We start from the raw sequence: 17,646 nt of genomic DNA, 5'->3' as shown, positions 1-17,646 counted from the left end.
TCCTTTTGACACAGTAAAGTTTTAACTAGCATTTGTGGATGTAATTATGTATTGTAGTGCTTGACAAAGGTTTGCCAAAGTAATCCTGAGCGCATGTGGTTATATTGCTTGTAGATAAATGACGGTTCTTGATGCAGTGTCGTCTGAGGGATCGGAGAGCACGGTTAGTCAGCTTAAGGCCCGGCGCAGGCTTCTGCAACTGCAGCTGCGGCTTTTCACGCAGTTTTGTCGACGGACTCGAGCAACATTTTTTGTCGAAGACGACTTTAGAGAAGCCTTCTTTGTGTGTGGCATTCTTAGTCGACTGTTTATTTACATCGCCACTGCTGCTCCTCATAGCCTTTTTCTAGCGGACAAATTTGTCCCTGATCTTCCTCCTCAGCTTCGTACACTCGTCGACCTGCAAACCGGATTTAGCCGAGGTCTCCTTCCAGGAATTGCAGGCAATATGCGCACTCTTGTTTTCTGTCATTGACGGGTTATACAAGTGGTCATACCTTCGGATCTCTTCTCCCAAACGCTCTTCTATTTTGTCCATATTTGTTGTTCTAAATCTTCCGTGGTTTCTGCCGTTATTATGGGGCATGAAACCGGAATTACTCCGGAAAGGACCAATCACAGCCTTGCGGGCTGCCTGAGACTTGCGTAGCTTTGTCGTATAGTTAGAAAAATTGGGCGATGCACGCAAGCACGCAAGGGGCATGCAAGGGGCACTTGCGCGTCCCTGAAAACGCAGATGCATGCGCCGGCCTTTAGGCTTGTGCCCTTGATCTTTATGTACTGAAATTCCTCCAGATTCATTGAATCTTGTATTGATGTTGTGCACCGTAGAGGATGAAATATCCAAATCCCTTCCTATCCTTCTTTGAGGAGCACTGTTTTTAAACATTTTAATAATTTTCGCACACATTTGTTGGCAAACTGGCCATCCTCGGCTCCTAAAGAGCTAGGCCTTTCCCGGATGCTGCTTTTGTTCCACATCATGATTGCAATCACTGGTTGACATCACCTATTTCCAATCACTATTATCATTCTACCTGATTATTAGCCCTAACTTGCCCCCTGCCTGAATGGATGTACATTTACAAATGAAATGAAGTTGACCAGACAAAACATAAAACATATTATAGTCATACTGTCTGCAATAAAAAAACAAGTCAATTTCAACTTAGAAATCACTGCTGTCTTTTTTTATTAGCATTTTCCATACCCTCCCAACTTTTTCTGGATTAAAGCAAGACAAGGTGAAAGTTTGCCTGCCGTTTCCTCTCTTCTTAACAGGGGTCAAAATTGCATCACTGCCAGTAGGGGAGAGCGGGGTAATGTGAGATTTGCTCCCCTCTAGGCGAGCTTAAATGATATATCTGTAAAATGTTAACATTTCATATTAATTCAGGATGTTTCCTAGCAATGGAAATGATCTACAGGACAAAGGGCAGTGAAAATATGATTGTTTTTAAAAAAGTGGTCTTGTATCTCACTTTACCCCTAAGCTGGGGTAAAGTGAGACAGACCAGAGAAATCCAGGGGGTAAAGTGATCCACTTACTTTTTCCACTTTAAAACTACCATAACAACACATTTTGTAATAGTTAAAATCCTGACAGCTAGATCGACAACCACACATTCCAAAACTAATATCGAACTAGTAACAGAATCATGGGGATTGGTTAATTAAGCACATTTATGATTATTATGATTCATGTGATCTCTTGCACACCCTAGCTTACCTGCACATTGTTTCTCTGTCCAATTGGCAGGGACAGGGATATTGTTTTTCTCTGCGTATTTAAATCCCAGTTCACGGCACTTAACTGGAGCAAAGCCATGGAACTGGTCAGCTAGTTGTTTCAAGTGTTTGACAAGCTCCCCCTCCATCTCATCTGTGAATATTCTCTTTGCCTCAGCTACTGCACCCCAGGCTGCTGATTTTACTTCCCCTTTCTCTTTTTTCTTTATGAATCTTTTGAGGGTTGTTTTCATAATAATTCTATCCCTTCCAGCTTTTCTTAAGGACTTCTTTCCTGGAATGACCTCAGCGGCTGCACTCTCCATCTCTGCGAGGGGTGTTTGGCCCCAGGTTGTCTTCCTGGTGTAGTTTCTTGGCATGATGGCTTTGCTCAATGTTTATGACATTAAAAATAAAACATATGTAATGTAATATTACACTAAAATATATTTAAGACTAAACTTAACTTGTGCTTCATGTTTCACTTTACCCCACAGCATTTGTCTCACTTTATCTTGCACATGATGCACATGATGCACATGGACATGGAAACATATGAAGTTGTGTGATGAACAGTGCATCATGTGCAAGTTCAATACAGTATATTTAGCAAACATTAGATCGGTGGGACTTTTTTAAAGTGACTGTTTTCTATTATCTATCATATTACTGTGTGTGGAATTGGCAAATTGGCCTGCAGCGCCCCTGCTTGATGCTGTGTGAGAAAGCTGAAGGGGAGGGGGCGCGGGGGACAGTTCACCTCTGTGTCTCCCAAATGGAACGGACAAGGGAGGATCCACTGTATAGAGCAGTGATTATCGAACTGTGTGCCGCGCCCGATGTTTTAACGTCCGCATCTCTTTAACGGCGGAGCAGTAAACAAATCGCTCTTTCGCCGTAGAAAGGGGTCTGCAACCCGCGGCTCTGAAGACCTGCCCCTCTGCAGTGGCTTCCTGAACAGTGTTGTGTGTGTCGCGGACAGCACACACACACACAGGCGCCGGGGCTCCGCCCCCCGCTCCGCTCACTCTCTCAGAGACACACACTTATTCATTATTCGTGTGCAAGTCGCTCCCAGCCAGACATACAAACACACTCACAAGACCACAACGTTGCAATTACAACTTTATTAACATCACACACACTGTATCGGCAAACAAACACAACCATGGACAAGTTTCTGATTCGTAAATGTCAGGCAACTTATGCGCCAGTTGCGAAGAAGCCAAAGCTTTGCAAATATGACGAGAGCTATTTGCAGTTTGGTTTCACCGTCACTGGCACGACTGAGCCACGTCCTCAGTGTGTTTTGTGTGCCGAGGTGCTGGCAAATGACACCTCATGAGTTATTGAGTTCAGTCTCTTCATCGATCGTCCACATCATGATGCATCTAAGAATCGAGACATTTCCAGACCTCTAGTGTGGAACGTTGTGAAACTGAACCCTTTCAGGACCCTGAAAAACAAAACAAAATTATGAAAAACAAAACTTGCTCTGCCAGAGTGTCTCTTCTGTGGTGAAACTGAAACCCTTTCAGGACCCTCTAAAAGCAATGCCGCCCCACTTAACAGTGCGGCACACATCATCCTACGGCGCACATCATCCTGCGGCGCACATCGGCGCACTTCATCCTGCAGCGAACATTGTCCTGCGCACATCATCTTGCGGCGCACATCATCCTGCGGTGCACAGCGGCGCACATCATCCTGCAGCGCACATCATCACCACACATCATCGTGCGGCACACATCATCACCGCACAACATCATGCGGTGCACATCATCCTGCAGCGCATATCATCATCACCGATTTTGTGGTGAAACTGAAACCCTTTCAGGACCCTCAAAAAGCAATGCCGCCCCACTAACAGTCCTGCAGCGCACATCATCCTGCGGCGCACATCATCCTGCTGCAGACTTCATCCTGCTGCGCACATCATCCTGCGGCGCATATCGGCGCACATCGTCCTGCAGTGCGGAGCACTTCATCCTGCGGCGGCGCACATCATCCTGCAGCGCACATCCTCACCGCACATCATTGTGCGGCTCATATCATCCTGCCCCACACATCATCCTGCAGCCCACATCATCCTGCAGCGCACATCATCACCGCACATCATCCTGCAGCGCACATCATCACAGCACATCATCCTGCGGCACACATCATCACCGCACATCATCGTGTGGCACACATCATCACCGCACATCATCCTGAGCGCATATCATCATCACCGCACATCATCCTGCAGCCCACATCATCGTGCAGCCCAGATCATCCTGCGACGCACATCATCCCCGCACATCATCCTGCGGCGCACATCATCACCGCACATCATCCTGCGGCACACATCATCACCGCACATCATCATGCGGCACACATCATCACCACACATCATCGTGCGGTGCACATCATCCTGAGCGCATATCATCATCCCCGCACATCGTCCTGCGGCGCACATCGTCCTGCGGCGCACTTCATCCTGTGCCGCACATCATCCTGCGGCACACATCATCCTGCTGCGCACATCATCACCGCACATCATCATGCGGCGCACATCATCCTGCAGCGCACATCGTCCTGCAGCGCACATCGTCCTTCAGCGCACATCGTTGTGCGGTGCACATAGTCATGTGGCGCTCTTCATCCTTCGGCGCACATCATCCTGCGGTGCACATCGTTGTGCGGTGCACATAGTCATGTGGCGCTCTTCATCCTTCGGCGCACATCGTCCTGCGGCGCACATCGTCCTGCGGCGCACATCGTCCTGCAGCGCACATCGTCCTGCGGCGCACATCATCCTGTGGAGCACTTCATTCTGCGGTGCACATCATCGGAGGGGGTCTCGCCCGGGTGCAATTCCATGTAGAACTGCCACTGCCAGCACAAGTAATGTAGCTATAACTGAACGGAAGAGCAAGTGGGATATCACTTTGAGAAATATGCTGCAACATCTCTTGACGGATCTTTGCCACTAGAGTGGGCAAATGTAATCATACAGTGGCACATCGACAAACATCTGACCACAGGAGTAAGCTTGAGTTTGTTCAGTTTGTATGTCGGCTAAACAATAAGTCACATAGGGCCTTTAGTGCTTCTCACAATGATGAGTTCTTAGTAAACTGGTAATTTAACTGAAATAAATGTTCTAAGAGCAACCCCATAAATCCTGGTTTCCTTTGGTTGAACAGTATCTTACAGTCTGACCTTCATCCCAGTGTTGCAATCATATTCCATGTTTAGCATGACACATTAAATCTGACATGCAGAAGCATTCTGAGATAGGAAGGAAGAAAATGTAGAAATCTACCACCAAATCAACAGTGCATCTTATATTCCCGCTACTGTGCAAGTGTGAAACACTTTCTTACCTTGTTTAGATAAGTGCTCTACAAATAAAGTAATTATAATTATTAGTAGAGTAATAAATATTATTAGTATTATTTTTTGTTATTATTATTAGTAATTATACTAATAACAATAATATTAATAATAATCTATTTTTGAAAAATCTGTGTTTTTAAGAAGTACTATAGTGCATTTTAGGATCTTTATTTTGTGGCTTTTAAAGGTCTCCGCACTCTCACTTCATACTCCAAGGTATGTGGCCTTCCACAATTGTTTGGTGCCACTATTGACAGCAGTCTTTGAAGGCATCATTTCGTTGCCTCCAGCACTTGAAGGCCTCACACGAACGTTCAGAGGAGAGTCACGTTTTCCTTCGACCAATAGGAAGGTTCCCCACAGGTGCGTCAAGCTTCCATACACATCCAACAACCGGAAAATAGGTGCATTTACTTTCAAACAAAGATCTTACCGCACTGTGCGCCATTAGTTTCGTTTATTGTCCTGAAATGTTGATGATGCTGGAGTTTTTATATAATGGAATTTTAACTAATATACCTGTTATTCAGCATTACAGCAGCTACATGCCATGATTTTAATTGTGTTGACTATTGTAAAAATGAAACTGAACTGACTGATATGGACACAAAGTCCAGGTATGGTGTTTTACACAATTAACTGTCTTAACTGCAGTTACTTAAAAAAACGTGTTTGCAAAACTCATGTTATTCAGAGTAGAGCAGAAATTAGTTAGTAAGTTAGAGTTTTATTTCAGACACATTGGTCCAGATCAGTAGGCTATTAAACAAATAAATAAGCGACAGAATAATGCAAAGAGTTAAAAAATACAATCATATCACTCTACAGGTCAACTGGGATTAAAAACAAAGACAGAAATTTGTTCCACTGTACCTTGTGTCACACTCCATTGTCTCGGTTAAGGCCCTCATGATCAAGTTTTTTGAGTCAGTTAATAGAATTCCTCAGCAGAGCAAGAAGGGTGGGGACTGATAGCCATGTACAAATATGTGCACATGTCCATCTTGGCAGCTAAAGCAAAATGTATTATTATATACCACCTGAAGCCTTTTCATGACTATAGGAGCACCACAAGTGCGCTGTGTAAAGTGGAGTAGAGTAGGCTCTAAAAATTGCTAATTTAACATCATCTGTATACAAGTAGAAAATGTGTGTGCCAACATTTATTCACAAGCCAGTTAAAACAATTTACAGCACTGACGCCTAACATCATCATCAAAAGGAAGCAGCAATAACCATTGTAATAATAGAGGTATTGGCAGTTATGGCAGTTTATGTGGGTAGGAATATTATATCTAAGAAATCTAGTTGTTATCATAATCAACGCTGCCACAATAAATGATCCATGGTCGATGAAGTGGCCGCAGTCGCGATACTAGATCTGCACCTATAAAACACAAGGACTCCAGGGAAGATGTCAAATTAGTTACATGTATTGATGAGACATTAATGTAATGAAGAGGAAGAGGAAGAGGAGGAAAGAGAAGCTCTATGAAACTGGGAGATGATTCCACAGAAGAGGAGCTTGATAGCTGAAAGCTCTGGCTCCTACTCTGCTTGAAGAGACTTTAGGGAAGACAAGTAAGCCTGTGTTCTGTGAGCGCAGTGCTCTATTGAGGTGATGTAGTACCATGAGATCTTTAAGGTAAACTGGTGCCATATTGTTATGGTCTTTGTAGGTGAGGAGGAACATTTTAAATTATATTCAATATTTAACAGAAGGCAGTGAAGTGAGGGGGGGATCTCGCCTAATACATTCTCATGTACAGTTTTTCTTAGGTCCAAACGTATGTTTCTTATGTAAAAAAAAGTTGTTTACTTTCTTATGCAATCATCCTGTCCACTGCACTTTAGGTTACAATATGTCTTTACAAACCACAACAGTGAAGGTGTAGAGAATGTACATACTCAGCATTTTTTATTTAATTTTCGATTCTATTGCCCTTTTTTTTGTTGTATTTTGTTGCCTGGTCTGCCTCATTCTGACTTGCCTGCTGCTGCAGCCACTGCATTTTCCCGGTGTATGGATCAACAAAGTGTTATCGGATTCTTTCTTAACTGTTGCGATGGATTTCGTCTTATTCTGAAAGACTCAACCGGATGTAGAACCGGATACAGTCTGCCACTGCCCAGAGAGGAAAACAGTCGGAGCAATTTTCTCTAGTGATCTGCATATGTAGTGGTCTCATCCACGGCCATATCTAATTTAACCTCATTCATTCACTCTCGGACTCATTTCGCTTCGGGTTCACTATAGACGGTGTGTTCCCTTCTGCTGCGTCTTTCTCCCGTAGCTTATCGCTGTCTGCCTCGCTGGGCCGGTGAAAACCCAGGACGATGATCGAGCGACCAGAGACCGCTGTTCCCAGCATCGCCGTAAGTCCGCTTTAAGCACACACCAATGTTCACATGTCTGCTTTCTATCAGCTCCTTGTCTAAATCTCACCCGGTTTCTCTTTTGAACCGTACCCGCGTGTTTCAGTCGCTGCTAGCCCTAGAATTTTTCAAGTATGGAGAGAGCCCCACAACGAGCTCCTTTGTAGATGTGGAGGTTTTAGAGCATGGTATGTGCCCCCGGAGGCGTGAACACGAATAAATGCTCACAAACACCTTGTCGTGAATGTGTGTACTCTACCGACGAGTCCAGCTTAATTAAACCCGCTTCATTTACGGAAACACGGTAGATGTCGTAGTTTTAAGACGGTCCCACGCCTCCCATCGCTGCAGCCATACTGTGATGTTGTCAGGTCCGTGGGTGGCGATCTCTAAAGTGATTGGTACATTTTTTATAGATTATGATTATTAGATTATGTGTGGTGGACAGTACGTTTGCTTAGTTTCCACTTTAGTTATAATATAGAGATGTAACGCTGTCAATCAATCAATCAAATTGTATTTGTATAGCCCATATTCACAAATCACAATTAGTCTCATAGGGCTTTAACATTGTGAGACATCCTCTGTCCTTAACCCTCAACAAGAGAAAGGAAAAACTACTGAAAAACCCTTTTAACAGGGTAAAAATACGTAGAAACCTCAGAGAGAGCCATATGTGAGGGATCCCTCTCCCAGGACGGACAGAACTGCAATAGATGTTGGTGTAGGAAAACATCACTAAGATTAAAGGTTTTAGCAGCATTGATGAGGGTAAACATTTTGAAGGATAACTTCAATACTATTTGTCAAGCAGTCCTGCTACAATCATAGTCCATGGTTAGCAGCCAGCAAGGTCATGATCCACCATCAAGATCGGATGCTACTATAGTCCACAGTCATTGTCCACTGCTGCCAGTTAGGATCCATCATCAGGTGCCACCTCGGTCGTGGTCCACCACCATTATCTGACGCCAAAGCGACAAAGGATCTGCAATTCCCACTACAGTCAGCTGGCACGACACTGGATCCACCACCGACACGCGATCCATAAATCGCAATCCATGATGATGTGGCGATTTAACGCCCACTTAACGCTCTACTGGGCTGACGGTTCCCTGTACTCAGCAGGGTTAACATGGTCTGGTCCCTACTCCATCTGCTGGAGACAGGCTGGCTCTGACTTGCTCTATTTACACGTGTCTTCACACCCACTTTGACAGTGTAACTATTGTAAGAATGTAAATAACCCCTAAATCCAGGTAATAGACCCAGCCCCCGGAGGTCTATTGCTACATGCTTTGAGGACCAGAGCCCTGATGAGATTAACTCTTCTGTGGCAAATGTCTATATGAAATCTCTCGATTTAGACCAGCAGCTATATCAAGTCCAAAAAGGAGGAATGAACTGAAACATGGCTTGGTGGGGCTGCAGTTCATACAAGACAACAGTGGCTGAAGCATTCACTAGTAGTAGATAGTAAATGCTCCCTGTCGACTGGATAACAAGCCTTCACAACTGCTCGTCTGTGGGATCGAGTGGGACATCTCATTTCGCCTGAACTCAGCAGGGAGCGATCACTCATCACACACAACAAAGTACAACAAAGCTGCTTTGTGTTTGTGTCTGTTTGCGATTCCCTTCACACAAAGACGTGGACACAACTCACACTGAGCTCCCGGACACGTAGTGAAGACACAGAGGGCCCATCATGCTCCCTGCTAAAAAAATAACCGGAGAAGAATGGGACACTACTTCAAAGCAATGCATTAACTATAACATAACTAGGATTGCATTTGTAATAAATAGCCACGAGAAGAGCTCAGCATCAGCTGCTGAATATATGAGGGTGTGGGACTTGGCACCGCAGATGATGTCAGTGAACCAGGCAGCTACTATCACCACTTGGTGGACTGGGGGAGGGGTTCCACTGAATGGTATAGAGTCACTGAGCAGCCTTCCTTTCTCTCATCCCACCATTACTTCCTTTTTTCAGTCTGCTGTCTGCTTTTTCATCATAGCGTCCCAGTAATGTTTGCAACATGCAAATATTACTGGGACGCTATGATGCCGGTCCTACCTGCAGATAAATGACCAAAGCAGTGAGTTATATTACCTGTGCGGCATGCCATGCACTTTAACAGGAAATAGCCGGACCATAAGAGGAGGCCACTTATGTAACACACACACAGAGCTTGTATGTGGGTGGATCAAACATGGAAATGGAAAGTGCCCTAGGCTCGTTCACTGATGTTCTGCCTGCTGTGGAGCTGTTAGCGCCAACAAGTATTGATCAGGCAAATAGGTAGTTTCCTAGTAGTTTGCTGCAGTATGTGTGTCCATAACATCCACTGTTGATGCTTGTATGTAACTTAAGGTTTTTTGAATGTCACAGTGAGCAGGAGGACATGTGAAATGGACAGCCATGGTCTCTTAAGGCCGATATATGCTTCTCCGAGTCCGTTACGGACGGACACTTTTTGATTTATAGTTCTACGAGCCTTTTATTGTGAAAACAATTCACCGCCAGAACAGTAGATGGCGCAACGGAAGTCGAGCTTAGAGAAGCCAACCTCATGAGGTATATAGAAGAAGTCCACGCTGGTTTATTTACGTCCTCCCGGCTCCTCACACACAGTGACCGATGGCAACTAACAGAAAAAGGATGTTGATGACGCGACAGTTTTTGCTGAAATAAAGTGACACCCAGCGAGTCATAATGCTTATGTTATCGTGTCTTAGCGCAGCGGTGTTTCCAAACTGTGTTGCTAATTCAACAGCCGCAACAGCTTGAAGCTACACGGAGGCAGCTAGCTTCCCCCCAGCTTCCACACACAGTCAGCACGGACATCCGATACTAACTACTACCAAGTGTTTGCTTCTAACCTGACGGTGTTTGAGAAACAGTGTCATGACAGCCGTAGGATTAAAGTCAGCGGGTTTTTGCGCTGTTCCCACCGCAGTTAGCATGGTGGCTAGCCCGCTAGCCCCGTTATGAAAGTTCGTTATAACTGTATGTCACCGTACACACATGCCGTAAGTGCTCTAACCAGCCACCGTCAGCCGGACAACACCGCTGGCTTAACACACTTGTCACATTAATCATAGAGTCGTAGTTGTGATTTTAGTTTATTGTGATTTAGGGAATGGAACAGGAAGTTTGAGGTCCCGAAATGCTGGCGTTAGCGGACCAATCACAGCCAAGGGCTATCCGTGGGCTCTCCGCCATGCCGACGTGTAGTTAGAAAAATCAGAGCTGTCCGAAAAGCTCTCCGTGGAGCCACGGAGAGGCCCGGAGAGGGCGTTCCACGGCAAAGAAGGCAGTCCTATCTGTCCGTGTCCGTCAAAACGGAGAAGCATACATTGGCCTTAAGATTCACAAGGGTCATGATGGATACAACTCAACACGTAGGGACAATCAATTAGTTTGTTTCCGTTGCCTCGTCTTCATCCACTTGATGTTTTTGCATTGATGCTTTGATGAATTCATTGACTTAATTTACTGGTTAACAACTTTTATGTCTTAGTTGACTTCTTTGACTTACTTTGACAGTGTTGACTCCACTTCCTCTTTCCATGCTCTGCAGAGAAGGCCTGTTATTTCTCTGTGAGTCACCCTCACCTCACCTCTCTCCCCCTTCAAACAGCCCTCTTGTATTTATCCCAGCTGTGCTTTGCTTCAAAGGGTTCTCTGCATGACCTAGAAATGCTAATTGCAGGTTCACGAAAACAAGATTTTCAACACTTTGTGGCATATAATGACTGTTTGCTTCTGTGTGCAGCTAGGTTTTTTTATTACTTTGTATTTGTACACACCTGTATAAAATACCATTGTCAGTTTTTTGTGTGTTTGCATGTGTTGATAAGGGCTCATCTAATAGCAGGCCCATATTCTGTTAAAGATATTTAAAAAATTTAGACCGTGTGATGCTTTGTAATTCCTGCTTTAATACAAAGTGTTGGTCTGTGTGTGTGTTTTCCTTCAGCAGCGGAACCTTGAGGGCTATGTGGGCTTCGCCAATCTCCCCAACCAGGTGTATAGGAAGTCGGTCAAAAGAGGTTTTGAGTTTACATTGATGGTTGTCGGTAAGTTGAAATAATCGTGTGTGTGCGCCCGCGTGCGTGTGTGTGTGTGTGTGATCAGCACAGGTAATGTGTGGAATCTTGAGCTCTCAGCTGCTCCGGATGATGAGCTGACCATTTAAAAAACACTTTCTTGTAAGAGCTGGATCCCAGTTTCCCAGGGGAGTTTCCTCTCCGTAGCCTCAGGATGCACAGTGACATCTGTGTGTTTTGGATTATTTGATTTGGAGAGTGAATTGCAGGATGTTGGTTCAAGTATGAATGAGCTAGGATGCAGAATGTGGGTAATGGCATTACAGAGGGAGGGAAGTGGACAGAGTGGTGGAGGAACCATGAGTTTTGCAGTCTATAGACACACATACCCACACACAAATTATTGCAGTGTTGTAATGACATATTGAACCATGCTCTGTGTGAAAGGGCCCTCTAATGAGCAGATATGGATTGTGTGGAGAAAGTCCTGTGGAGCTATTCAGCCATCAAACTTGACTTAATTATACTGAGTCGCTTCCTGTGCTCACAATATGGAGTGGAGTAAGTATGCACTGTGCAGTTTTTTGTTTAAAAACATGAAATAATGATAGAAATAAGATCATCATATGACAAAGACTCATAGAGATGGAAGGAGACAACGGCTTCTGTTACAGCCGAAAATCTGGAAAGACATGGACACAATTTGCATGGTTTTAATGAGTCAATATGTGTCCTCATCTGGATATGAAGTGACCTTGATCAGAGGAAGAGATTATGGTAATTTCCCTCAGCCCTAGACACCATAACAGCAAAAAAGTTAATTCAAACATAGTCAACATATATTCAACAACTTCAATAACAAATAATAAATCAATAACAAACAAAGTCAATAACTGTGTGGCCTTATGGTTTTTTTCTGTTTTGCAACAAATTACACAACATGATCAGTGAGTTGTGATGCGTTAGTAGGTCTATATTTTAACTTTGGACAGAGCCAGGCTAGCTCTTTCCCCATGCTTCAAGTATTTATGCTAAGCTAGGCTAGCTATCGTTTAACCTCATTCAGTCTTATATTTCTATACTTTCCAATATGCTGCACCAATTTCTTTATAACTCTAAATAAGAAGCGCTTGAAAGGTCTTCTTTGTTTCTGCTCCCGCAGAAATATTGTGGATTGGGCATGTTGTCTGCTTTCTTTAAACTCAGTTGCAGTTACCAGTTAAATGTTTTAAGGTTATAAATCTAACTGTGTGTGTCATGTGGTGATCATGATCAGTTCAGTGAAAGGAGACATAAAGAGGCGTCCAGCCTTTATTATCTCAGTCTGGGGTTTTTGCTTCCTGTTTAGTAAACAGCCACTGTCGACAAGTAGCAGGAGGGAGACAAGGACAGCAAAGTGATGGCTTGGGAAAGAACCAGAGAGAATTACAATCAACCAGATCCTCTTTCAATCGTTCGCACACATGGGCCCCTGTATCCGTCCCCCTAGCTCGCTTGGCTCCCAGATCGCATACCCAAACTGATCCAAATTTCACACGTATCAAATGTGGAGAGTATAGCAGTGTGTTCACGACTCAACACAGAGCAACCTTGCAGATCAGGATCAGAGGGAAAGTTCTGCCAACTTGAGAATATTCTTAAAATGTAAATTCATATTTGTGATATTAATGAATAGGGGTGCAACGATAATCTTTTTATTAGCACTTTGCCTGTCCTTGGTTGTTATTGGACAAAAACTAGATTTTTCTTTGCTTTTGTGTCAACAGTACCCTAATATGCAGCAATTTTTTTGAATGAAGTATCAATCTTTATTGTCTTTATTTTCAGTCATCACATGCCTCGAACAACCTCAAGCTAAATAAGAGCAATTGAGAATTTGTGTCATTCATAATCCGATTAGTCGATTCATAGTTTCACTGATCGATGACTAATCGACTATCAGAATAGTCGGTAGTTGCAGCCCTCTTAATGAATGAAAAAGCCAAAAAGGAAGTTGAAATTTGTATATTCACATAACAAATAAAGCGAATAAAAACAATTTTATAGTTATTAATTTGATAGTAAGTATTTTTATCAAGAGTTAAATATAGCCGGGGCTGTTCACGCCTTAGCCCTAGCACATTTACCTATTCTAGACCTATGTCATCAGGGAATACCCAGGCTCACACATTCTTTTTTGTCTCATCCTTAATTAATCAGACAATGGGTTCAATATAAAGTAAAACTGAAATGAGGTACTTTATCAAACCACACGCAGGTTGAAGAATGGTAAGGCAGGGAAGAAGAAAAATAGGTCATTAAAAGGAAATAAGTTGCAGTGTTTGCTTTGACTTACATCACGACAAGGTTTTTTTTTAACTTTTGTTTTTGATCAAGTTGACAGTTTAATCAAATTTTGAAAGCTCCTCATGTGTAAAATTCGATTGGGTAGACGTATAAACGTGTGCAATATCTTGTCCAATGCATCTATTAGGCAAGTGTTCTACTTTCTGTAGCAGCTAGTCTGAGTTCACGTGACATACATTTCATGTAGAGGGTGCAGGTCAGACTGCCTAGACATACCCCTCCAATTTGTTGCGCCCACAGAGAGATGTCCATTCCATTCCACAGTGCCATTGTGCCACAGAGGCACCAACTGCACATTAACTCAAGTGCACCGACGTACATGTCTACAAGGGAGTACAATTGAGACTTCAGAAAACATTTGAAGTTTCTACAGTTCAAATGATAAAATAGTAATTTACCATAGACTCTTATAGTGTGTAATTTTAGAAAAAATAATAATGCCCTTTCTTCACTGTAAAACACAGAATCCAACAATGGAGCTCTTAAATATAACTATAATCATAACACAATTCAATGTAGAGGTGACATTAAAAAGGAAATACAGGTGTTTGTAAGATATTGGTAAGATGGAGACATACAACTGGTTGAAATCAAGCACTAAAGTGTCTTTAAGACATTTCAGATTAAGAGATTCTGTCCAGCTGTGCTCGTGTTTTTCACTGCATCAGGCTGTGTGGGGGTAACTGTGTTGGTAGGCTCGCTTGAGATAAGACGGGGGCACAGAATCTATCAACCCGGGGATCAATGCATGATACCTACATTTCTGTCTGACTGCAGTGTTTATAGGGCTGGTCACTTATACTTAAATGTCTTAGATCTAATGACTACAATTTCACTAGAAAACTGTGAGTTGAAAATGTACATGTTAGTGATGGCTAATGCTGCACATTGATGTTTCAGTAAAAGCTGAGATAGATAATCTTACATTTTTTTATGTGTGGCCACCCTCAACCTTGCGGTGCCAACATAGGTGATGAACAGCCTCCACACCATTGGCTGTGTTGTGCTCCGATGTGGGTTATAGTGGTCATGTTGTTGGTTTTACATATTAAATTTATTGTAATGTGGAATTCACAGTGATGGGTTAGGGTTAGTCTAATCGCACTGTGTTCACAAGTGCTTGTCTTGCAAATGTGGAGCTCTGGACTCTCCACCAAGCAGCTCTGCATGTTCTGCATGTTTCTACCAGAAACTACTCTTCTGGTATTTTGTCTTTTCTTCCACCCATCCATCCAACTCTCAGTCCACCTCTCTCTAAGGGAGCTGCTTCCTGTCCCTTTGTCCAGCTGGCACATTGAATTGAAACTCCTGGAAAGTTAGCACGATCCAGCGCCAGTGCAGCAGAGGGTTGAATAGAGCTGAGAGTCGGATCAGATCTCAAGAGCGGAGAGGATAGGAGAGGGGAAGTGATGCCTGCTTCATGCTTCATTCTGAAGGCAAGCACCTCATCATAGCTGCCTCAGGAGGAGAGCGCATCAGACATCTCCTATGAGTCTGACCGTGCAAGGGTTTCACATGGGCCCTCACACTACAGCTAAACTAACAAGCCTGTCCCAAGTTTCAATGTATTGTAATTAGGGATGGGCATAATTAATCGACGATCGATTAATTGATCATTAAGAATTTCGTCGATGAAATAATTTTTTCATCGATAAATTCGGTAATTACACATTTGACCACGGGGGGGCAGTGTTTGAAAAAAACGCCACAGTCCTACTCAGTTACCTGCGACTGGCTGCGAGTTAAGCCTGAAACATGCTTCTGCGTTTTCACGGGCCCGTAAGCGCAGGAGCCCTTCCGGGTCCCTTACGTGCTTATGTATCCCTTCTTACGTGCTGACGGGCGTCGCCCCACTTTTCAAAAATTTACGGCAAAGCTCCGCAAGCTCACTCAGCCCGCAAGGCTGTGATTGGTCTGCTCTACATCCCTTCTGGAGCTGCATTTCCGGTTTCATGCCCCATAATACAGGCAGAAACAACGGAAGATTTTAAAAAGAAGAATGGACAACCGGGAAGAACTCCTGTCGGAAGAGGTCCGAAAATATGAGCACCTTTACAACCCGTCGTGTTTGTAATGGAGAACACGACTGGTAGAAGGTAAATAAACAGTCAACAATGATTGCCACACCCACAAAGAAGGCGTCTCTCAGGTCGTCTTCGACAAAAAGCATTACTCCGCCTAGTGTTCTGGCGCGGAATTGCTTTGTAAGACGCGCAACGGTTGGGGAAGCATGAATAACAACGAGTCTTGCGCCACAGCGGCGTGAAAAGACGCAGACTCAGTCGTAGAAGCATGTTTCAGGCTTCAGAGCGGGTTTTTCTGCGGCTGGACTGACGGTCACCAGGCTGCGTTCGCGTCTGACCCCAGAACATGTTAACATGCTCATCTTTCTCAACAAAAATCAGTAGGCTGGTGCTGAAGTTGTATGTGAGTTACTGGTTATTTTTATGAAGCTTTCTCGACTCGGTGCATTGTTTGATAGTTTTGAGTTACATTTGGCGGAACCTGTCCGACCTAAGTATTATATATCTGTAGTTGTTGTTTAACATTATGTTTTTTTTATATTATTATTATTTTATTTTGGAGGAAAAAAAACGAGGGTCAGTTGTGTTTAGTAGCACAGGCTTCTAGCTGTCGGCTCCGCTGCTTAAGATTACGGCAGCGCATATCTTGTAATAAAGATCTCAATGAGGAAACACGCTTTTTTTCTCCACTGCATTTTAATGTAGCTTATAAATAGTGAATTTTTTAACTTGAAAATATTAATGATTAATTGAAAATTCGTCATTAACTCTCCCGACGATCGACAAAGACAATTTAATCGAACGCCCATCCCTAATTGTAATAACTTACTGTACTTATTTTTGATTCGATTTCAGATCAAAATTTCTAAAATTTAAGCTTGTTTCTTCTCTGGCTTCAGTTTTTTATTTTTTCAGCTGTATTTTGGAGGAATATCAATGTTTCTCGCTGTAAGGTATTGAAAACTACTACAGCTAAAATTACTTTCACTTGCAGTAACTCCGTCTCTCCTATCAATACAGCAATTTCACAAGTCCCTACACCATATCTCAAAGTGCTTAGCATAGTTTATTTTGTCACATTTTCTGTTAGACACTCAAGAGTGGCTGGAGCAAGCAAATGTGTTGTATTTTTAGCTGTGCTTGCAGCGTGGCTTGAGGGATGCTGATGTTGGTCTGTTGGCCCAGCACGTTGATCCAGCCGGAAATATCTGTGCAACTATACACACTATTCTCATATTCCACTATGCACAATACTCTGCACTTTAACTGCCTTTTTTTTGCACTTCTGGTTAGATGCTAAACTGCATTTTGTTGTATATGTACTTGAACTGTGCAATGACAATAAAGTTGAAATCTAATCTAATCATCTAAACTTGTCCAGCCTTATGAGTCTGGGGAGCCCACTTACCATGTAGCACCACCGTGAATTGGTATTTTTTATTCTGTAGCGAAATGTCAGTTACTATAACTATAAAAAAATGTAAGGACAGAGATTCTGAGATTCTACTTACTAAACGAACCATACCTTACTAAACTTTTCTGACACATACTGTTGATTAGGGCTGCACTTCTGTTGAGCTGTCCGTGGTCCCTGTGTCAGTAGCCAGGTGGATTTTTTTCAATAAAACCATGTTGTTGGAATGAAATATAAAAAAAAAAAATCTGTCTGCATAGACCACTTTCATACATGCAATGAGACCTTCCGCAATTTGTTTTCTGCTATGACCCATCTGGTGTA

At 43.2% G+C, this 17,646-nt stretch overlaps 1 protein-coding gene across 2 annotated transcripts in view; it reads left to right on the top strand.

Moving 5' to 3' along the window:
• Positions 1 to 7,217: 7,217 nt before the first annotated feature.
• LOC128444010 (septin-7) overlaps positions 7,218 to 17,646 on the top strand; it is a 54,953-nt gene continuing 44,524 nt past the window's right edge. The window contains exons 1-2 of one of the 2 annotated variants that reach the window (XM_053426300.1): positions 7,218 to 7,485; positions 11,472 to 11,568. In XM_053426300.1, the coding sequence (XP_053282275.1) occupies positions 7,447 to 7,485; positions 11,472 to 11,568 (136 nt within the window). In that variant the 5' untranslated portion in view covers positions 7,218 to 7,446. Of the gene's footprint in view, positions 7,486 to 11,468; positions 11,569 to 17,646 lie in introns of both variants that reach the window. The other variant, XM_053426299.1, reaches the window with a different exon arrangement.

The sequence above is a fragment of the Pleuronectes platessa genome, chromosome 7 (genome assembly GCF_947347685.1).
Source record: "Pleuronectes platessa chromosome 7, fPlePla1.1, whole genome shotgun sequence".
In the NCBI taxonomy this organism is placed as follows: domain Eukaryota; kingdom Metazoa; phylum Chordata; class Actinopteri; order Pleuronectiformes; family Pleuronectidae; genus Pleuronectes; species Pleuronectes platessa.
This window is presented reverse-complemented; position numbering and strand designations above follow the sequence as displayed.